Source organism: Geotrypetes seraphini, chromosome 12, assembly GCF_902459505.1.
Source record: "Geotrypetes seraphini chromosome 12, aGeoSer1.1, whole genome shotgun sequence".
Lineage (NCBI taxonomy): Eukaryota > Metazoa > Chordata > Amphibia > Gymnophiona > Dermophiidae > Geotrypetes > Geotrypetes seraphini.
Genome location: NC_047095.1, coordinates 29,815,345 through 29,838,959, shown reverse-complemented (window position 1 = coordinate 29,838,959; position 23,615 = coordinate 29,815,345). Strand labels below are relative to the sequence as shown.

The following is a 23,615-nucleotide window of genomic DNA, read 5'->3' as shown; positions in this document are numbered from 1 at the left end:
CTCCTCCTTTCCTTAAGAGATTCCATGTGCCTGTCCCACACTTTCTTGAATTCAGACAGTCAGTCTCCACCACCTCTACTGGGAGCCCATTCCCTGCATCTACCACAAAAACATATTTTTCTTAGACTACTCCTGAGCCTATCACTTCTCAACTTTATCCTATGTCCTCTCATTCTAGATCGTCCTTTCAAATGAAAGACACTCGCTTCAGGTGCATTTATACTATATAGGTATTTAAACGTCTCTATCATATCTCCCATCTCCCAGCCTGTAGTTTCCTACTTCTTCCTTACTTTCACTTTTGTGGAGATGGACCACATCCACTCTTCTCCAGTCCTCCAGTGCCACTGCAAATTCTACAGAAGCACTGAAAAGGTCAGCCAGTGGAGCCACCAGAACTTCCTTAAGTTCCTTCAGTACCCTCGGATGTACATCATCCGGCCCCATTGCTTTGCCAATCTTCAGTTTAGCTAGCTCCTCAGCAACACAATCCTCTGAAAATCGATCAGAGTCTACCACACCTCTATCACTATTTGCATTTTTCTTCTGTGGTCCTGTTCCTGGCACTTCAGCTGTGAACACAGAACACAAATATTTGTTAAGCCTTATCTTTATCAGCTTCTACATATTTCTCCCCTTCACTTTTGAGTCTCACAATGCCACTTTTGCACTTCTTCCTATCACTAATATACCTAAAAAGCATCTTGTTCCCCCATTTTACCATGTCAGCTATTTTTTTTTCTTCCATTTGTATCTTTGCTTTCCTGACTACTTGACCAGCTTCTCTTAATTTTTCCAGATATTTTCACCTTTCTTCCTCTTTTTGCGATCTTTTGCAGTTTATGAAAGCTAACCTCTTTTTCCTTACCTTTTCAGCTACTACTTTTGAGAACCAAAGCAACCTTCTTTTCCTCTTACTTTTACTTACTTTCCTTATAAAATGGTTTGTTGCCCTTAGCTCCTTTCAGTTTTGCTCACTGCTTTCCTACTTCTTCTAGATGTTCTCATCCAGACAATTCCTTGACATAATCCCCCATCTGAACAGTTAGTTTTTAAAAAAGTCTAGAACCTTTACATTTGAATAAGCCCTCTCTATACCTGTCTTAATATTAAACCACACCATGCGGTGATCACTGGATGCCAGATCAACTCTTGTCTTTCTTGAACCAGATGTTCATTTTGCAGTGAAACACATTTTTATAATCAATCTTTCCTGAGCAGTCAGCAGATGAAGGGCATTGCTTTATGAATTTATTATGAAGGTATGTTGCATCAAAATCAGCCATATGATTCCAGATAACTAATGCTTTTGATCCTCATTTCTTTGCACATTTTGAACTCTAATTTTACAGTGATAGCTCCCTCCTGTAGCAGACACATTCATGGGTTTCATCTGGTCTACAGGCTCAGGTTTGGCTAACATTCAATCTGCTTGTCCATTCCTTCTGAATGTCTTCATTCTTGCATTCAGTTTAATTATGTAGTGCTGTTCATAGATAAACATAGAAAGTATTACATTGCCTCTGTGGTTTGCATACCTTCTGATAATGGGTACACAAATATCTGATAAAAAACATGTAGCCAAAATAATCTCTTAAGAAAAAGGAAGTTTGCCAGGTTTCAGAGTAATAAATTACCACATTATCATCACTGGTGTAGAATCATTATTTCCTAAGTTAACAAAAAAATGCTCCGTCCACATTGGCAAAGCCCTCAGAACTTGCTAAGGCTTGTTGAATTTGAATAACTTCCTTTCAAAACAAGACATGAAAGTGGTGAACAATGAAAACACAATACAAAAGATGAATTTCATTTTTAACTGCAAATTTATTTTCCTTGATTCCTGCTAGATCTTTCTAGAGATATGGGTTATGCCACCTTACCAGAATCTGAAGTAGAGATCTGGTATTCTCCATTATAAAGAGAATAAAAAAATGCTGGAGCTCTTGAAATTGCCAGCATACTACTGACTGATACAGAAAATATAAATGTAAACATGAAAAATTATCAGGTAAGAACAGTCTTAGAAATATGAAACTACCAAGGTTTCAGAGATCCTGTAGGTAAAAGACAAGGCTCTCTTCAAAATCACCCCACCAAATGTGCACATCCAGTCCAGAATACTGGATTTTTAAAAATGTTTCTCTTACCTATTGTATTTCCCTTTTTCCTGTTCTTTCTTTCCTATCAATAATGTAGTTCTACCCTAATTCCTTTTGTTCCTGTTTTGTTTAAAGTCCTGCTATGAGTCTGTCAATTTTATTTTATGTTTTTTAGCCTTGTAATCCCTTTTTATTGCTCTGTAAACCGCTAAGAAGTTTTGATTTGGCGGTATAACAAATTTTTAATAAACCTGGAAACTTGAGGATGTGTTTCTTTTTTTTTTAATTCTTTATTTACATTTTTCAAATAAACAACAATTGTGCTTAACAGGCAATATACGATATTAATACATCCAATATTAGTAGTCATGATAATTCGAAAAAATAATACAAAGTAAATCCATTTTCATTATTGGATCAATATATTAACAAAAAAGAAGTAAACCATACTTTTTTAATTATAGTCCTCAATAAGGGAGGAAGGAGACTAAGAGAGAGAAATTCTTCCAGGAAAGATCACATATTAAAGTTTTACAGGAAATTAAGTGAAAACCGATGGTTTAATAAAAATAGACTTGAGTTATACCGAAAATCACTATGGTGCAAATGAAACACCTTTTCCCTCTAGAAAGAAACGTAGCTGCTGTGAGTCGTAAAAAATGTACCTATTGTTTTGAAATACAACAAAACATTTACAAGGAAATCTTAACTGGAAAGAAGCTCCTAATGATACAACTTTATCCCTATATGTAAGAAATTCTTTCCTTCTAGTCTGAGTCCATTTTGAAACATCCGGATATATATATATTCTTTCTCCCAAAAAAGAAACTTGTTTTAAACCATAATACAATTTCAAAATCATTTCTTTATCCTGATAGAATACCAGGGATACTATCAGTGTAGCTCGTCCGGACAATTCAAGATTTGATGATTCCAAGAAAGTCGTTAAGTCTTGTTCAATAGTTGTATCGGGCTCTTTTATTGTCCTTTTTAAATAATAAATCTTCTGCAAAGGTGGAATATTAATTTCCGTAATTTTTAATATAGAAACCAGGAAATCCTTAAATAATTCCCTAGGAGTTTTAAATTTAGACATGGGAAAATTTAAAATCCTCAAATTCAAACTCCTATTTTGATTTTCCAAGTTTTCAATTTTACGAAGAAGAAAAACTTTATCCTTTGCATGCTGGTTATTTAAAGATTTAATCTCAGTTATAGATTTTTCAATGTCTCCTACTTGTTTCGCTTGATCACAAGAAGCAATTTCCAATTTATTAACTTTAGTAGAAACTTCAGCCATCAAGGAAATAAATCCAATACATACAGTTTGAAGATTTTCAATTGCTCCCCACAGTGAATCCAGTTTAACCACCGCCGGTTTCACAAGCGGCTTGAGATGAGGTAACCCGGGTTCCCGCTCTCCTTCCCGGGTTTCACCTCCCCCACTCTCACCACCGCTTGCCTGCAGTGTTCCTCCTCCCTCTCCAGGTCTTCTCTCCGAGTTGGCCTGCAACAGGGTCATCTCCTGAGTCGGCTGCTGCCGAAATCCCTCAACAGGAAATAACAACTCCATTGCACTGCTTGGGGGAGGAGGAGGGTCAGGTCCCAAAGGGCTCAGCGACGTGTCGCCGTCCATGCTGAGCTGCTCCTGGAGCTCAGCTGCGGATCCGCCCAACGCCATCGGAACTGCAAATGATGTTATTGCAGTTTGACGCGGAGTCGAAGTCGCGGCCAAGGAATGAGGGATATCCCTCTGCCGTCCCCTCCTCTTAGGCATCCAAAAAAGTTGAAGAAAACGTTACCGAAGGTAGAGGATGCGTTTCTGAATGGTTCTTGGGTCCCGCACCACATGAGCACCTATTAATCATCTTAAAATTGGATTTTTTTTACTGAAATACCATCTCAATAAGCGGTTTACCGCATATGGACAAATATTTGAACAAACCGGCCAGTGAAACATCGGGGAAATCAGTGAAAAAAACAATAAGATGGAAAATACAGCACCCTCTTTGCCAGTAGAATTTACTGAGCCCTTTTTAACTACTTCTCAGCCCCGCCCCCAAGAACACCCACCATTTCCACTGGCTGTACCCTGGGTCTGGCCTTTCTGCTCATTCTTCCTCTTCCTCTCACCAAGCAGGCCTGGCATCTCCGTTCATCCCCTTCCCGCAACCTTCCTAAAGTGACAACAGCTGGCTGGCAGAAGTCAGCCCATTGGGACCTTTCCTCTGCCATGTCTGCCTAAAGAAAGTAACATCATAGGAAGCAGATGCAGCAGAGGAAAGGCCCCAATGGGGCTAACCTCAGGCGTTCTGTTTACAATGCTGCTCCTGCCAGCCAACCGCTGCCTCTTTGGGAAAGCTGTGGGGAGGAAAGGAATTGAAATGCTGGACCTGCATGGTGAGAGGGAGAGAGGAATGGGAGAGTGCAACCACATTCGTATGTACAAATCAGATGTAAGTTGGACGTTCATCACCTGGGGACTGCCTGTCATATGGAATGAAATGAGAAGCCACTGTTCCATTTGAAAAAAGGTGTGATGTGATCAAACTTCCAGGAACCAATAAGAAGGCATAGTGTGAATTCTGTACTAACTGACGATTAGAGAGTTCTTGGGATTGAAAGCCTTCTAACAAGAAGTTACAATAGTCCAATTGAGATGTTATTAGGGAGTGGACAAGGGTCCCAAAAGCAGTCAGGCAAAACAGTTGGCATTCTAGGTAAATTAACCAGAGTTTATGAAAGCAGGATTTAACCACAGTGGATATATGGTGTTTTCACTATTTGTACAAAGGGAATGTGAACACCAGCCATAGTGATAATAGTAGACAGGGATGAGTGAAGCAAGTGTCCAATCACAAGGGCCTTAGATTTTTCTGGATTGAGCATCAAATTTATAAGAGACTGTAGCCCATCAGCAATCTGATTCAATTTAGAACAAAGAGCACAAATTTTGGCAGTCACATTCCCAGAGAACAAAGCCAATATTTGAATGTTATCTGTACATGTGATTGAGACCGTACGACCAAGGGATCATATGAGAATAAGTAAGAGCAAAAGAACATTCTGAAAAAGAATAGGGGCAAATACCAACCCTTAGGGTGTTCCACAGGGTATAGTATAGGGGTATGAGTCTGAATCATTCCAAAGATCTATCCAAGCAAGAGCAGTATCAGCAATGCGTATAGAAGTCAGTCTACTGAGAACAAGATCATGGTCAATGAGGTCAAAAGCTGCAGTAAGATCTAGAGAGATAAGCACCAAAAATTTATTTTGGTCAAGGTTTTATAAAATGATAGTTGATAGCTTGAAGTGGTTTGATGAGGTTGGACGACATTTAACTTGTCTAGATAGTTTACTAATTGATCATTTACCACTTTTTCTGCCAATTCAGACACAAACAACTGGTCGAAAATTAGTGAAGGTTGAAAACTGCAAGGTTCATGTCAAGGTTCCATTGTGATTTTGTTACAATTCTTAATAAAGCATTGCAAATTTTATTTCCTGGCTCCAAGTTCAGGTTCCACTTTGTGCGGTTGAAAACTGCATGTATTTATAGACTCCCTAATAAGCCCCCCTCTTCCTTTCTCATTGACTTTGAATCCTGGCTTTCCTTCTTTCTTGAATCATTGTTCCTTTCCCTCATTCTTTGGGACTTCAACACCCATCAACATTTAGGAATCTTTAAGATATTGCTCTTGCACTCTCCTTCATTGTTTTATCTCATGTCATCCATTACATTATCAGGGTCTGTCATTTTCAATGATCTGATTTTGCAGTGCATAGGATTTGTCAAACCAAATTTAGCCAGATAGTGCAGAATATTACACTAAATGGTTAAATATTTGACTCACTCCAGTTTTTCCTCTAAGTAGCCCAACTTCTTAGGCACATTGATCTGTACACTTAGGGCTCCTTTTACAAAGGCGCTTTAGCGGGTTTAACGCACTCGACTTTTCATCACACGCTAACCCCTGCGTTAGCTGAAAAACTACCGCCTGCTTAAAAGGCGGTGGTAGTGGCTAGCATGGCCGGCGGTTTAGTGCGTGCTATTACACGCATTAAACCGCTACCGCACCTTCGTAAAAGGAGCCCTTAGTCATTCTGTATCCTTGTGGGTAGATTTTTAACCAGTCAGAAATAAGCAATTCATTTGCAAAGTTAGCTGGTTAAAATTTTTGAACATAGACTTTTGAGATCTAAGTGCTAAAGTGTCCGCTCTCTTCTGCAGTAGTATTGTCCATGAGTTAGGGTCTTTAGACAGTTCGAGTTTAGGGGTTCCATCTTTAGCAGTGGTGAGGCTTACGGGGAATCGTAAGTCTATGTTTTCTGTCCAGGGCCCAGCGCTTTGGAATGCTTTACCTTTGTCTCTGCACCAATCTAAAACGCTCTGGTCTTTTAGAAAAGGGGTGAAAACTGTATTATTTGAGTGCTTTTTTGGTTGAGTAATGTGGCACTGTGAGTTGTGGCTGTTCTTTTCTACTCCAAACAACAAGTAATAAGTAACGGTACTCTTCATGTTCCCTGTTTTGTATTGTTGTTTTTAAATTTGTTTATTTTAGTTAACTTGTGTTTGACTTTGGTTTGTATTATTTACTGCGATTTTGTTCCTCGCTTAGATTTGTGAATAAGCGGGTTATAAATAATTTTAAATAAATACTACTGTAGATAGTTAGTCCTTTCTAGATGCTTCAGTTATCTCATGTGATGAGAAAAAAAAGTGAACACAATGTCAGCTTCTCAGTGAGCAAGCTACAGGAAGAAACCTCCATATATGCATGCTTCATCGGAAGAGGAAAGATGGTCAAAAGAAAAGAGATCAGCCAGGAGATATCACCAAGGTTCTTTAATGTGAAATGACACAACAGCTAGGTTTCAGCAAAGGAGGTCAGACAAGCTTATGAATAAATCACAGACAACTTTTCACCATATATGTTGACCAATTTCTATTTGACCAATAAAAACCCTCAAGTCTGAAACTGGAAAGCATATTGATCAACTAGAAAGTAGACAATAGCTATGATGCAGAGTTGTCTGTGATTTATTCATCAGCTTGTGTGACCCCCTGATGAAGACTCATTTGCTGAAACCCAGCCGTGTTGGGTCATTTTGTAATACAATACTTTGGCAATACATATCGTATCTCCTAGATGTCTCCTTTCTCTTGGTTACTATTGCTCTTCTGGTACTGCTGCATCTTATCGGTGAACAGCATGATGGTTTTCTAACATATTATGCAAGTTGTGACAGTTTTTAAAATTACAATGCTTTTCTAGATTCTGAAAGACATGTTCCTTCTAACAGTTTTATATACACAAAGCAATTGTTGCATGTTCTTATAGATCTCGAAGTCCTCTTAAAAGACACTCTGAAAGGTAGACACTGAGGAATGTGTACAAATCACAAAGCTGGTAAAACCATTGGATGCTCACAATAAAATAATAAGCAAGTCAAGGGTGCCATTTCAGAAGGTGGCTATCACTACTACTGCTACATTTATCATTTCTACATTGCTACAATACACATGCACATAAGAGATGGTTCCTACTCTATAGAACTTACAATCTATTCAAGATAAAAAGGGAAAATGACAGAATTGTCTCCAATTAAGAACCTGAAATAGGAGTTAAAGCAGCATTAAATATTTTCCGTGCTTATAATTTTGTTGGAAATGCCTGAGTTCTTAAAAACTCTGAAATGTTGCCCTTACCTTTGGTCCTTCAGGACCATTTATTCCTGGCAGACCAATATCTCCTGGGAAACCCTGTTGAGCACAAAAAACATACGGTTAAGGTTATTTTAGAAGCAATGAGATTACCAGTTACTTTTCCTATTCAATTATTTTTTTTTTAATATATTCTTTATTGATTTTCCAACTATCAACAGTGCAATAAATAAGTAGATGTACATATAATAATTCATCTTGCAGAAATACATAAGCAATCATTTTTACCCCTCCCGCCTAACCAAATGACTAATCAAGAAAAACACAAATACATAGATTCCTTCAATAACCTTTCCCAAATTAAATTAATAGTATATCCCCACCCCCCTCCCACCCCCGCCTCTGGCTGGTCCCAGTTTTTCCAGTTCTTCAAAATAAGTTGTATGGCAACTCCTGTCATGATAAAGAGAAGTCTGTTGTTATGGGAAGTTATTGGGCTTTTAGCCATCAATACCGTGCCAAATAGCACTGCATCATATGTCAATTTCAATGGGACATCCAGTATTCTATTAATTTGACCCCAAATGGATCACCAAAATCTAAGTATCAAGGGACAAAAGAAGAGCAGATGATCCAGTGTCCCTATATCAAGACGACAGTGCCAGCATCTATTTGACTTAGAACTATCTAATTTTTGTAATCTAACAGGGGTCCAAAAACTTCTATGCAACAAAAAAAACAACAAGTTTGCCTCATAGATGATGACGCTGTACATCTCATCCTCCAAGTCCAAATCCGTGGCCATTAAGACGCAGAAATCAGCTGCTTAGTCTCAATGCTCCAAATGTCTTTAAGACCAGTTTTTGGTTGTTTTTTGTGGGGGTTGTTTTTTTTTTTAATCATTTTTATTCAAAAATTCAGATATTAATTTATACCACTTGGCTGCCTGATGCCCCAGGAAATCTGTCTGGAAGCACAGGCCCGGCAAGCTATACTGAGTTTTTAAGTTTTTCCATTCAGGAAACCCCTTCTGAATGGCCTGTTTCAACTTCAACCACTTATAACTTTTAGATTTAGCAATACCAAATTATTGCCGCAGTCGTGAAAAGTCAAGCAGTTTTCCATCTGATACTAACAGAGTACGTATGCCCGCCTGCAACCGATGCTTCCAGAGGATCTTAGACTCGCCAATTTGAATCTTGTAGTTCAGCCATAGGGACTGATACGTGGATTTATGAATCGGAATAGGGGTTAAATTATTAATAAATTTTAATATCTGCCATGTGTTTAATAAATTTCTATTGTCCTTATACATCCTAGGTAACTTGATACTTAAAATGTGACACAATCTCAATGGAGACAGGAGTTGCCATTCCAACCTTAATCAGTCCGGAAGATTTTCCATGAGCTCGGGGAGGATCCAATACATACCCTGACACAGTATATAGGCCTATACAAATTGGGAAAATTTACTCCACCCGCCACAACTGGTTTTTGTAAAGATACTAAAGCAATTCGAGCAGCTTTACCCAGCCAAATAAATTTGGTGAGAATACTATTCAATTTCTTATAAAAAGACCCCTGAAAATAAACTGGCAACATACCCATTTGGTAGCAAACCACAGGCAAAATCATCATTTTAACCGTTTGGACTTTCCCCCCCACCAAGACAATGGGTTCCATTGCTCACACATTTTTGAGACTTTTAGCAATAAGGATTTTTCATTTACTCTCAACGTATCTTCCAGCATTTTTTGAATCCAAATACCTAAATATTTTATACCCTCTTCTTTCCAAAGAAAAGGGAATGAGTCAAATAATCCTTTTAGACAGTGTACATTTAGCGGAAGAACCTCCGATTTACTCCAATTTATTTTGTATCCAGAAAATTTTCCAAATCTGTCAATCAAGTCTAGTAAATGCGAGATGGTAGATTCAGGATTTCTAAAATAAAACAAAATGTCATCTGCATAAGCAGAGACCTTATATTCCAGACCTGCATAAGGAATACCCTGGCTCAGACCAGTCGAACCAAATAAGCCCTCCAACCCCCTCCAACTCCTATAAAACCAGCCAAAACAAGGCCTTCATCAAATCACAATATTAAACACCACCCGCAAACACCGCAAACCACTCAGGAACAAGTCCGGCAACAGAAACATAAAAAAGCTACCATATTCCGAAATCCCCACAGCAAACAGCTACGAAAACATTAAGGGATACTACCTAAATACCCGCTCCGTGAGAAACAAAGCCCACATATTAAATGATTGGATACTACAAACAAAACCTGATCTCTTGTTTCTGACAGAAACATGGATGATCTCTGACTCTGACACCATCATGAAAGAAATCCTACCTCAGGGATACAAATTTATCCCACTATCAAGAAACTGGAAAAAAGGAGGAGGACTAGCGATCATCCTAAAAGAACACTTCGACTACATCAAGACCGACTCCAAATCTTCTGATAACCTTGAAATACTAACTTGCAAAATCACTAACGCACAGTTAGAAGAATCACTAACTACAACTTTATTCTATATCCCACCCAAAAAATGGTCAAACGCAAAAGAGGAATTCGCCGAATTCCTTACCTTATCTACCCTAAAAGGATCATACAACCTGCTTCTGGGAGACATAAACACTCACCTAGAACAAAAGACAAAACCAGAAATATCTGAAATCGCCAACTTCCTAATGTCACTGGACTTTCCAAATCCAGACGCAGAAATAACCCATGAAAAAGGCCACAAACTAGACTTAATCACCTTCTCCCACAAAGAAACAATAGACCCCAAAATACAATATTACCCAGGACCCTGGGAAAAATGCATCTGATCAGACCACTACATTGGCAAGTTCAATCTACACTGGCTAAAACAGAATACACAACAAAAACACAAAAACGTCAACACGAACACAATAACCAGCCGTGGCATTATTAACCCAACCGAATTCTGGACTCACTACGAGTTACAGCCTATAACCAATGAAATTCAGGACTTCCCCACAAGTTGGGAAACTTACAGCAAAGAACTCCTAGACCAAATAGCACCATATAAAACATACAAAAAGAAAAATAGACCACCAAATGAATGGTTTGATGGTGAACTACTAACCACCAAACAGGAACTAAGAAAATTGGAGAGAAACTGGCAAAAAACAAACAATGAGTCAGACAAGACAAACTGGAAACAAAAAATGAAAATATACAAAAATCTGATCAAAGAAAAACGCACTAAGCATTATGCAAAAAAAATTGGTACTTAAAAAATAAACAGCAAAGAATTGTTCAAACTAGTAAAAACAATAACCGATACAACACAAATACTGAAAAAGGACAACGAGCCCACCCCATCGGCACAAACCCTAGCCAACTTCTTTCAAAATAAAATCGCTGAACTAAAAGCAACTCTACCCTCAACCACAACAAATGCTCTTCAATACCTTGAACCCCACGACCTAGACACCAGAGTAGACATGGTATGGGACCACCTCGAATACCCAAACTGGCATCAGTTCCTAAATTTATTCAACAAGTACACCAAATCTAACTGTCTACTTGACACATGTCCCCCAAAAATCATGACAGTTGCTCCTCCAGTATTTAAAAAGGAACTATTTGCATGGCTAACAACCGTTCTTACAAGCAGAACATTAAACAAAAAAAATGGGACACATACTAATCACTCCAATCCCTAAAGATCAGAAAACCTCGTCAGCACTGACATCCAACTTCAGACCCATAGCAAACATCCCACTTTTCACAAAGATACAGGAAGGATTGGTCAACCTTCAACTAGTAAACTACCTGGACAAATTTAACATCCTTAGTGAACACCAATCAGGATTCAGGAATGGATACAACACAGAAACTGTCTTAGCCTCCTTACTGAACCACCTCTATGATCTCTTTAGCAAAGGCAAAAGCGCACTGATTCTACAATTAGACCTCAGCAGCGCGTTCGACCTGGTAGACCATGAAATCATGCTACTCTGCCTTGAAGTAATGGGAATTTCTGGAAAGGCAAAGAAATGGTTCCAAGAATTCCTAACAAACAGATCCTACCGAGTAATCAGCAATGGAAACTACTCCAAACCATGGAAAAACCCGTCAGGCGTGCCTCAAGGTTCCCCACTATCGCCCACCCTTTTCAATATCTATATCGCCTCCTTAGGTCACCTCCTACAAAAACTAAACATAATACACTACATTTACGCAGACGACATATCCATTCTAATCCCCTTAAACGACATCACAAAAGAAATTGTAGACAACCTCTCAAACATAATGACCGAAATCGATAAATGGACCACCAACTTCAAACTGAAACTAAACGCAGAGAAAACAAAAGTCTTTCTGGCTAGTCCTAACGACAAAATTACGAGAACATCGATAAAAATAAACAACCACGAATACCCAATATCCAAAAACATAAAAATACTCGGTATCACTCTAGACACACACCTAACTATGACTGACCACACAAACTCACTAGTGAAAAAATGTTTTTTCACACTATGGAAACTAAGGACCATAAAAAAATACTTTGACCCTACATCATTCAGGTTGCTGGTACAGGCACTGATCCTATCCATCCTTGACTACTGCAACATCATCTACCTGGGTATCCCACAAAAAACAATAAAAAAACTGAGACTAATACAAAACACCGCCGTTTGCCTAATTTTCGGACTAAGAAAAAGTGACCACATCAGCCCCTACTATAAAAAGCTGCATTGGCTACCGATAGAAGCACAAATATTATTCAAATTTGCTTGCACCTGTTTCAGGCAAGCCTGGGGACTAGCACCTTCTTACCTACAAACTCACTTCATCCTACACAACCCCACCCGAACAACCAGGAACAAAAACATCTTTGCATACCCAAAGATTACAGGCTGCAGATATAAATCATTCCTGGACAGAACCTTTAAGTTCCAAGCGAACAGACAGCAAGTTTGGCTGAAAAACTACATAAACGAACCCAATCTGACATACAGCGCATTCCAAAAATCGATCAAAACCGCCCTTTTCGCCAAATTCATTGACTAAAACTGTCCCCTCCCTCACTGTCCCCTCCCTCACTAGGACTTCCCCCCCTGTAAATGCCTTTTTCTCTCTCAAGAAGCTCCTTTCATGTATTCAGGTATTCTCTACCCATAGAACTCCAATTAATTCGTAAGTTTCCCTTTAGATTATTGTTTATTATTCAGACTCATTGTATGGTATTGTACTTAGACTTATTGTATTGTATTGTATTTAGACTCATTGTAATGTATTGTATTGTATTGTTATTTAGACTTATTGTACGGTATTGTAAGTAGACTTATTGTATTGTATTAAGATCTTTTGTTATTCGCTGAATGTCCAGCCTTCTTACAATGTAAACCGCCTAGAAGTCGCCTGACTATGGCGGTATAGAAAAATAAAGTTATTATTATTATTATTATTATGAATCTCCTCTGCCTGTTGAATAGCCAATAGCAAGGGTTCCAGAACAATATCAAAAAGCAGTGATTGATTGATAATTGATTTTTACATTAATTTATTAACAAAAACTACTTAAACTTCAACTGGGGTTTTGGGGGGTTCGGGGGGAGTTTAGTTCATACATTTATTCAGTAGTAGTTTGAGGTGAGTTACATTCTAATATTTAGTAGGTGCTATGTGTTCCTATGTTAACCCAGCATTAACTACTTGATGCATGCTAATCCTAACATGCCTCAGTTGGTTAACCCTTCCACACCCATTCTCCAGCCATGACATGTCCCCATTAAATATTTCTTAAAAATAGCAAAATGTTTTAACACATTTTATAGTAAGCTTTTTCTCATATGCTAAGCCTGCATTAGGGTTTTGTGCTACAGAATAACACAGGGACTATCACGGGGAATATCTCCATCCTCATCCTGTCCCCGCAAGTTCTGTCACTGTTCCATTCCTGCAAGCTCAGTCTTCATCTTCACAAGCCTCAAACCTAGGCCAATCAGAGCCATAAGCCCCTCTCCAGCACATTCCAAGATGCACCAGGAAAGGGAAGGCCTGCCATTTTGAAGAGATGAGCCTACCGGCAGGCCTTTGTAAAGGTAAGGGGCATGGGGGGGTCATCGGGGGCACGACAGAGGTGGCGAAAGGTAGTGGACATCCCTCCCACTGCTGGGAGTGGTGTGGGGGGGGGGGGCTGTTTTACAGCGGTGGCAGGAGGGAGTGGGCATCACTCCTGCCAATCTTTGATTTGGGGGTCTCTTTTTTTAATTTGCAAGGGGGGGGGGAGTCTGAGCTGTCAAACCTTACTTTCCTGTCAGTGCCTGAGCCACTATGACAGCTCAGACCCTGCCAGAAAAATTTGCACGCAAATATACTACAATGAGTTTAGGGAATCACTCGGCAATGATAATCACCTGAAGTACTCATTTTAATATTAATGACTTTGTTGTACTACATTTGCATGGCAGAGTCGGAGATAACTAGGAAGCTCGGAAAAGAACACAGTGAGCCATTCTGATCATTGGCCAGTAATATACTGTCCCGCTAAACAGGCTGGAGCAGGTTTAGTGACAGCATTAAAGGCAACATTAAGTTTTGAGAATCTTCCCCTAGATCTTTTACAGTGTACATTTATTTGGAAAATAGATTTCCACATTACAATAGAATTCTGAATGTTCCCAGAATTATTATTGATGTTAAGGTTAAATAAAATATTTTATAAGAGTGACACTAATGCCTATGTACCTTTATAAAACAAGCTCTCAAAGAATACCATTTATTGCAAAAAAAGATTAGGTTCTTATTTATTTTAAAAATTTCTTCATCGCTTAAAGCCTAAGCGGCTTACAACTTAAACATACACAATCATGTGCACACACCTCGATAATCTGCTTTCCTGTAGATAGGTGTAGAGGTCCTGAACTAGTGGGCATTGACCCTAAACAACAAGAATTAGACTCGCATTAAACATGAAATGAACAATCGAACGGAAAGAAGGCACCTACCTGAGTGCAATCTGCATTAATAGTTAAAGATTTCTTATCCATTCTGGTTAGGCTCTTGAACCAAAGCAGCTTCATTCTCTGCTATCCTGCTCGATAGGGGAATGCAAACAGCTGTTAAGACATACCTGATAGAGGGAGACAGTCCACTGTATTTTATCACTCTTAATGGAAACCCATGCAGGTGAAAGGCATACTTACAGGTGGGTTTCAGGACCTCTACATCCGTCTACAGGAAAGAAGATAATTGAGGTAAGAACCTAATCTTTCTTTTCAGTGTAATTGGTGTAGGGGTCCTGAACTAGTGGGACATACCTAAGCAGTCACTGAAGTCCAGGGTGAGACAGATGAGCCTGCTGCTAGCATTGAGGTCCAGGTAAGCCGCTACATCAATCCTGTATAACTTTGTAAAAGTATGGAAGGTGGACCATGTTGCTGCCCTGCAAATCTCTTCAGGTGGAATTGCCTTGGCCTCCACCCAGAAAGTCACCACACCCCTCGTGGAGTGCACCCTCAATGAGATTGAAGATTGCTTGCCACTCCCGATGTATGCTGAAAATATGGTCATGTGAATACATAGAACCTGGCCTCCCTCACTAGCTTGGATCTGTCAAGACAAACAGATGATCGGACAGCTGAAACTCATTGTTCACTTCATGATACCTAATGAGGGATCTTCTAACATCCATCAACTGCAAGATTTTATCTTCTTTCCTGGAATACGTCTGACTGAACGCAGACAGCCAAACCTCTTGATTTACCTGGAAGGTGGTAACTACCTTTGGCAAAAATGAATGGATTGTTTTTATCGAATCCCCAGCATCTGAGCACCGAAGGAATGGCTCTCTGAAGGACAAGGCCTGCAGCTCAGAAACTCTTCTCATTGAGGTGATAGCCACCAAAAAGACCATCTTTACCGTGAGGTCCATAAGCAATGCTTCCTGCAAGGGCTCATATGGAGCCTGACAAAGCTCCTTTAGAACCAGGTTAAAATTCCATGTTGGAAAAGGTTGTCTTACTGATGGACGCAGTCGCAATGCTCCTTCCAAAAACCTGGAGACATCCAGGTGGGAAATCAAAGGGACCTTATACACTCATGCATGAAAGCAAGAAAGGCCCGCTATCTGCACCCTGAGAGACCCAACTGCTAGGCCCTTTTAAAGTCCATTACTACAGCAATCAGCATCTGAAAAGGCTCCATGTGCAATGACTTTGAATAGTCCTTACGCTCTGGTGTCACAAGTTCAAGGGCTAGGGTAATCGGGCTCTGTCACAGCAAGTTCAGATAAAGAAGTAGCTGGAGACTCAAATCACTCTCCAGACACATGAGATCCACACACCATGGCCATCTTAGCCAATCTGGGGCTATGAGAATCACTAAACCCAGGTGGGATGCTATTCTGTGAATGAATGCCAATTATGGGCCAAAGATAGAACACATACCTGACATGGGCTACTGCTTCACCAAAGCATTCATGCCTGTGCCTTCTTGTTGGCTATTGTTGCCATCAGATCAAATGTTGGACTCTCCCTATGATGCACAATGGAGTTGAATGCTTGCTGGGATAGGCAACACTCTTCAGGGTCCAAAGTCTGACAGCTCAGATAGTCGGCCTGAACATTATCCACTCCCATTACAAGAGAGCCTGGAGGTGAACCTCTGTCCAATGAAACAACAGGTGGGCTTCCAGTCTCAGAAGAACATTCTTGGTGTATCCCTGCTTGTTGTCAAATGCTACTGCCATGCCATTGTCCAAAAAAACCCTGACTGCCTTGCCTTCCAGGGTGTTTTCCAGCATCCGAAGTGCTAGCCAGATGGCTTGCAACTCCAGTCGATTGATCGAACAGTTCCTCTGTGAGGGCAACCATTTGCCCTGCACTGAATGACTGTCACAATGACCCCCCCCCCTCCCCCTAGCTGTAAAGGCTGGCATCCATCATCAGGATCATCCTGGCCAGCAACTCTGGTCAGAGTCACCACTGGAGGCTGTGACGCGCCTAAGAAGTACAGGCCAGTTACCTATGAAGAGAGTCCATCTGAGGCATCCATCGGGACAACAGCATGTCCTGTAGGGAGCGTAAGTGTGCCTTCATCCTAGGTACAACTTCTATGGTCACTACCATCAACCCTAGCATCTAAAGATAGCGCCAGACCGTGGGAGCCTGCAGTGCTAAGATCTCCAAAATCTGGTGTCTCAGCTTCTGACTGCATGGCTCAGGAAGAAACATACATTCTGCTGCCATATTGAATTGAATTTCCAGGGATTGAGTTGGCTTCAGATGGCTTTTCCAGAAATTGATTATCCATCTGAAACATTGTAATGTCTGAACAACTTGCACCACAGCAAGTTCCCCCTTGGCCCTGGATGGGGTTCTGATTAGCCAATCATCTAGATATGGTTGCATCTGGATCCCCAACTTACGCAAATGCACTGCTACAACAACTATCATATTGGTGAAGATGTGAAACGCTGTTGCTAGCACGAAGGGGAGAGCTGAGAACTAAAAATGCCTCTCCAATAAGTGGAACCGCAGGTATCTCTTGTGTGCGGGAAATATGGGGACATGTAAGTAGGCCTCTGTCAAATCCAGCGAGGCCAGAAATTCCCTCAGTGCAACGGAAGCAATGACCAATCTCACAGATTCCATGTAGAAGTGGTGCACCTTCAGCGCCGCACTGACTGACTTTAGGTCCAGAATGGGCCTCCAGTCCTCCAAGTCTCTTTTGGGCACTATGAAGTGCTCATATATGAAATATCTGCCCAAGCCTGTACGGACTCTATGGCTTGGATGTCCATGAGCTGCTTCACAATTGCACGGACCCTGAGAGCCTTTTCTGTCCGTCTGGAGAATCTAGAAATAAATCAGGCAGAGGACGAAATAACTTGAACTTATAACCTTCTTGAATTATGTCCAAGACCTCCTGGTCTGAGCAAGTCTCCACCCAAGCCTTCCAGTACTGTGATTTGCTCCCTCCGATTTAAGGGAAATGGCTAGTGACCTGGTGTCACTGCTGCTTCTTGGACGTTGCTGAGGGGTGGGAGCTCGAGGATTGAGAATGTCTGCTACCTCTGAACCTGTCTGGAGCTCTGGTAGGATCTCTGTCCAGAGGACTCGCCCTTAAGAACTGGCAAAAATGCTGAAAGCCATGAAAATTACCCCGTCTGGACTCCCTAGGGGTCCTTGTTTGGGCATCCGACAAGGTTTTAAGATGGCATTCTGTTAGACTAGACATCAGATCATTTAGACCTCTGCAAAAAAAGTATTTAGCCCTTAAAAGATAGTCTGCTCAAAGTAGCTTTGGAGAAGGAATCACCCATCCATTGCCTGATCCAGAGCATTCTGCGGGAGAAAACAGAGTAAGCAGACACCTTGCTCAAAACCCAAAACATGTCACACAGAGCATCTGCTACATAATCTCCTCCTGTTAGCATCAAATGGGGAGCATACCATTCTATAATAGGGAAGTGCAGCATAATCTAGTTTGACAAGCAATGCCAAGGCTTCAAACTGTCTCTTGAGGATCGAGTCTAACCTGTGATGCTGCACATCCTCAAGAATGACTCTTCCCTCACTAGGGAGAGAAATCCGTTTGGTGACCTGGGACACCAACGAATCCACCTTAGGAGTACTCAGCAACTGCTGGAATTCAGTAGCCACTGGATATAGCTTTGGCCACTCTCAACAGTCCCTCTGGGGATTCCCAATGCACTGTCATGAGCTTCGTAATATCTGGATGTGAGGGGAAATGTGTGGTATGTGACTTAGATCCACTCAGCACAGAAATCTATATAGCTGAGGTCTGTGACAGCTCCAGCTTTAACTCTTGTAATGCCTCTGTGATAATATCCAGAAGACTCGTCAGCTTATGAGCCTGTGCACTACTGGGTAATCTCATTGGTCTAGTGCCACAATCGTTTGCTGACCATCGGGATCCGCTTGCGCTTCAGAACCCCCAAGAATGGAAGGTTCGCTTTGTAAGATAAGAGGCATGGAGTCTAAACTCCCAGCATCCCAGCCCTTTTCTGACTGGCTATTGTGGCCTGCAGCCAGCACCTATCTGGCTGACTCTGCATTCTTGGAGGGCACCCCCTCATACACACACACTGCACTACCGCTGATGCAGACACAGAACTGGCAGACAGATTCTTGTAGTTTAGATAAGCATCAAACAACAAGCTGACAAACTGGGGCATAAAGACTATCACAGAAGGGTCTGAGGCCCCTGTGGGTGCCCAATTTGTCTCCATGAGGGTCCTGCATTCTCTGTGTGGCATCTCTTCACCGTAGATGCTGATTCAGCATCTACCACTTCTAGCACAGATGTAGACCCCCGCCAGTGGCTCATCTGGACTCCTGGAATCTCAAGAGATTTGAGGAAGCTGAACCAGAGGCTCCTGCCCCTCCCTCACATGCCCCATGAAACGTGGAACATGGACACTCCTCAGCTGATCATCCAACACAAATCTGACATGAATCCAAAGTATCAGAGCCTGAGAAGTCCATTTGTGGTATTTTCTTGCAAAAGTGAGGGATATTAAGGCAGCTAGAGGCTTTTTAATTCAAATTGGGAAATTCAAGATGACAACCACCAAAGACACATAATGGAAGATAAAGGCCAAATGGCCCATCCAGTCTGCCCATCCACAGTAACCATTATCTCTTCTTTCTCTCTAAGAGATCCCACGTGCATATCCCAGGCTTTCTTGAATTCAGACACAATCTCTGTCTCCATCACCTCTTCCAGGAGACTGTTCTACCCTTTCTGCAAAAAAGTATTTCCTTAGATTATTCTTGAGCCTATCACCTCTTAACTTCATCCTATGCCCTCTCATTCCAGAACTTCCTTTCAAATGAAAGAGACTCAACTCATGCACATTTATGCTATATAGGTACTTAAACATCTCTATCATATCTCCCCTTTCATGCCTTTCCTCCAAAGTTTACATATTGAGATCTTAAGTCTGTCCCCATACACCTTATGATGAATACCATGCACCATTTTAGTAGCCTTCCTCTGGACTGACTCTATCCTTTTTATATCTTTTTGAAGGTGTGGTCTCCACAATTGTACACAATATTCTAAATAAGGTCTCACCAGAATCTTATACAGGGGCATCATTACCTCCTTTTTCCTACTGGCCATACCTCTTCCTATGCACCCTAGCATCCTTCTTGCTTTCACCATCACCTTTTCAACCTGTTTGGCCACCTTAGGATCATCACATACAATCACACCCAAGTTCCGCTCTTCTGTCATACACATAAGTTCTACACCCCATAAACTGTACCGTTCTTTAGGGTTTTTGTAACCCAAATTCATGACTTTGCATTTCTTATCATTAAATTTTAGCTGTCAAATTTCAAACCATTCTTCAAGCTTCGCTAGGTCTTTCTTCATGTTAGTCACACCATCCAGGATGTTTACTCTATTGCAGATTTTGGTATCATCTACAAAGAGGCAAATCTTACCTGACAGCCCTTCAACAATTTCGCTTATAAAAATGTTAAAAAGAACAGAACCTTGAGGCATACCACTGGTAACATCCCCTTTCCTCTGTCGTCTTCCACTCAACCAGTTTCTGATCCAGCTCATCACTTTGGGGCCCATCCCTAGGGCACTCAGTTTATTTATTAGATGTCTATGTGGAACACTGTCAAAGGCTTTGCTAAAATCTAAATACACCACATCTAGCACACTCCCTCTGTCCAATTCTCTGGTCACCCAGTCAAAGACATATCTCTAGTGATTTTAGTGCTAAAATCAGCTGGGGAAGCATAAGAACATAAGAATTGCCACTGCTGGGTCAGACCAGTGGTCCATCATGCCCAGCAGTCTGCTCCCGGGGTGGCCCCTAGGTCAAAGACCAGCACCCTAACTGAGACCAGCCCTACCTGCGTACGTTCTGATTTAGCAGAAACTTGTCTAACTTTGTCTTGAATCCCTGGAGGGTGTTTTCCCCTATAGCAGCCTCCGGAAGAGCATTCCAGTTTTCCACCATTCTTTGAGTGAAGAAGAACTTCCCTACGTTTGTACAGAATCTATCCCCTTTTAACTTCAGAGTGCCTTCTCGTTCTCCCTACCTAGGAGAGGGTGAACAACCTGTCTTTATCTACTAAGTCTATTCTTTTCAGTATCTTGAATGTTTCGATCATGTCCCCTCTCAGTCTCCTCTTTTCAAGGAAGAAGAGGCCCAGTTTCTCTAATCTCTCACTGTACGACAACTCCTCCAGCCCCATAACCATTTTAGTCACTCTTCTCTGGACCCTTTCGAGTAATACCGTGTCCTTCTTCATGTACGGTGACCAGTGCTGGATGCAGTATTCCAGGTGAGAGTGTACCATGGCCCGGTAGAGTGGCATGATAACATTCTCCGATCTGTTCGTGATCCCCTTCTTAATTCTATTCGCCCTTTTCGCCGCCGCCGCACATTGTGTGGATGGATTCATTGACCTGTTGACCAGTACTCCCAAGTCTCTTTCCTGGGGGGGTCTCTCCAAATAACACCCCGGACATCCTGTATTCGTGTACAAACCCCCAAAAATTCTAGGGGGGGATGTTTGTGGCACAAGAAATAAAAACGGTTTGAACCTTAGCCAAGGACCATTCTGACAATTATTTTTGGTGTTTTCTGAATTAATTGAACTGGAGGAGGTTCATTGGGAGAATAACCCCTTGCCTGTTCAGCTGGTGACACACTAGTCAGGTACTTTGAAAGCGAGAAGCATGCTATGTACAGATTTCTTCACCGAGAGTCTGTATGTTCTTGCAGCCAGAGCCATCCCAGGAACCCTGGGAACCTCTGCAGCACCAAAAGCCTCAAATCCAGGAACAAAAACCCTAAAAAATAAAACAAGTATGTCATAGCAGGTCAGATACTTTCTGATCACGCTTGCAGAAGGGAGAAACTGAAGAGTTAGAACCTACCACTGGGAAAGGAGGCAGAGCTGAGAAAAAAATGATTGATGCCTTCTGCAGTTCACGTGAGTTTAGGGTCAAAACCCACTAGTTCAGGATCTCTACACCCGTTGCACTGGAAATTCTCTTGCACAAATGTATACCTGCTTCAAATAAGGGATAATGTTTACACATACCAGCAGTCTCAAACTCAAACCCTTTGCAGGGCCACATTTTGGATTTGTAGGTACGTAGAGGGCCACAGAAAAAATAGTTAATATCTTATTAAAGAAATTACAACTTTGCATGAGGTAAAACTTGTTATAGTTTATAAATTTTTCCATTATTGCTTCTGATAATTTCAGCTATACACAGTTGAAAGCAGTGCAACATGCAGAAAGTGAAGTTTAGATAGTTTTTCACTTTCTGCATGTTGCACTGCTTTCAGCTGTGTATAGCTGAAATTATCAGAAGCAATTAAGGAAAGATTTATAAATTACAAAGAGTTTTAGCTCATGCAAAATTGTGATTTAGATTCTAATCTGAAGTATCAACTGCAAGAGACAAGATTTTGGTGTAGACCTCTAGGCTTTTTTGTAGAAGGGAGAATCAATATCCGACTTGTGCTTGGAAAACTTGTGTCTTAAGTGTCCGGTGGTCGCGTCCGCAACCACCTTCAGCTCTCACCTCCTCCAGCACCGGACATAACCGCCATCTTACATCAAGCAGTCACCACCAGGAGAGGTGCTGAATTTCACGAGAGTTCACAAGATTACGTACACACGCACAAGCTGCACTGCCTCCAGTGGTTACCTTATGTTCTGGAACGTTGCCCACCTCGCTGCTGTAACCTCATGCAAGCGCTTTCCTGCGTCTGTACGCAATTGTCCTCTCCACTCCACCTCACAATTGTGTACAGACGCAGGAAAGCGCTTGCATGAGGTTACAGCAGTGAGGCGGGCAACGTTCCAGAACAATGGTAACATACCGAGGACCTCAAAATAGTACCTGTCACGTCGCAAGTGGTCTCCGGGCAGTGAGTTTGAGACCACTGACATATTCTCAAGGTGGGTAATTCTATAATAGTGCACCTATTTTTAGGTACCAAGATGCACCTATTTGAAGGAAAGGAAATTTTCATGCCTAGATTGTTAGAAAATGAATAAATTATAGCATTCTATAATTACACTTGTAACTGTGCCCCTCCTATATTATGCTGACTCCACCGATGTTTATGCTCACCTTTGACGTATGCACTATTCCATTTAGGCACCATGTTATAAAATAGTATGTATCTAGAATTTGGCATTTACATTTTAAGCCATTTTAAAAAGTGCAACTATATTTTCCTTGGTAAAGAATTTGAAATTAGATCCAACTGTCATAGGCAATTATCGCCCAATTTCCTCTCATGTTTTTTAACTAAAATCCTGGAAAGTAGTTCCTAAGCACTTACAAGATTTCCTTGATAATAACAACATCTTGGACATCACCCAATATGGCTTCCGACCAAAATGTTCCACTGAAACCTTCTTCATTCCTCTATTTGACTCCATCTGTGCTGGAATTTATCATTACTCAGTACTTCATGGTAATTACAGATGCTTTTTTTCAAGCTCTATTGTATGTAGATGATATACAGTTTTATTTTCCTATACAAAATTTGATTGCTGATGCTTTGCGTTATCTTATGTGCTTAGAGATAGTGAAACATTGGATGAATGCAAATAGGTTTAAATTAAACCTGTACAAGATTCAAATTTTTATTTCTATCTAATAACACTACTCTCCTGGCAACAGTCTTTCAATGTTTCAAGTTGATGATATTGAAATCTCAATTGTCTCTGAATGCAAATATCTCGGCGTCATACTTGACTTTTCTCTGTCATTTAAATCCCAAATTTATAGTACAAATGAATCAACTTTTTATTCCATCAAAAATTACAGACTAGGA

General features: G+C 40.9%; 1 protein-coding gene across 3 annotated transcripts in view; it reads right to left on the bottom strand.

Annotated features, from left to right (window-relative positions):
• COL24A1 (collagen type XXIV alpha 1 chain) overlaps nucleotides 1-23,615 on the bottom strand; it is a 460,026-nt gene that overhangs the window by 231,157 nt on the left and 205,254 nt on the right. For all 3 annotated transcript variants that reach the window (XM_033916356.1, XM_033916354.1, XM_033916355.1), the window contains exon 20: nucleotides 7,813-7,866. In XM_033916356.1, coding sequence (XP_033772247.1) covers nucleotides 7,813-7,866 — 54 coding nt within the window. The remainder of the gene's footprint in view (nucleotides 1-7,812; nucleotides 7,867-23,615) is intronic.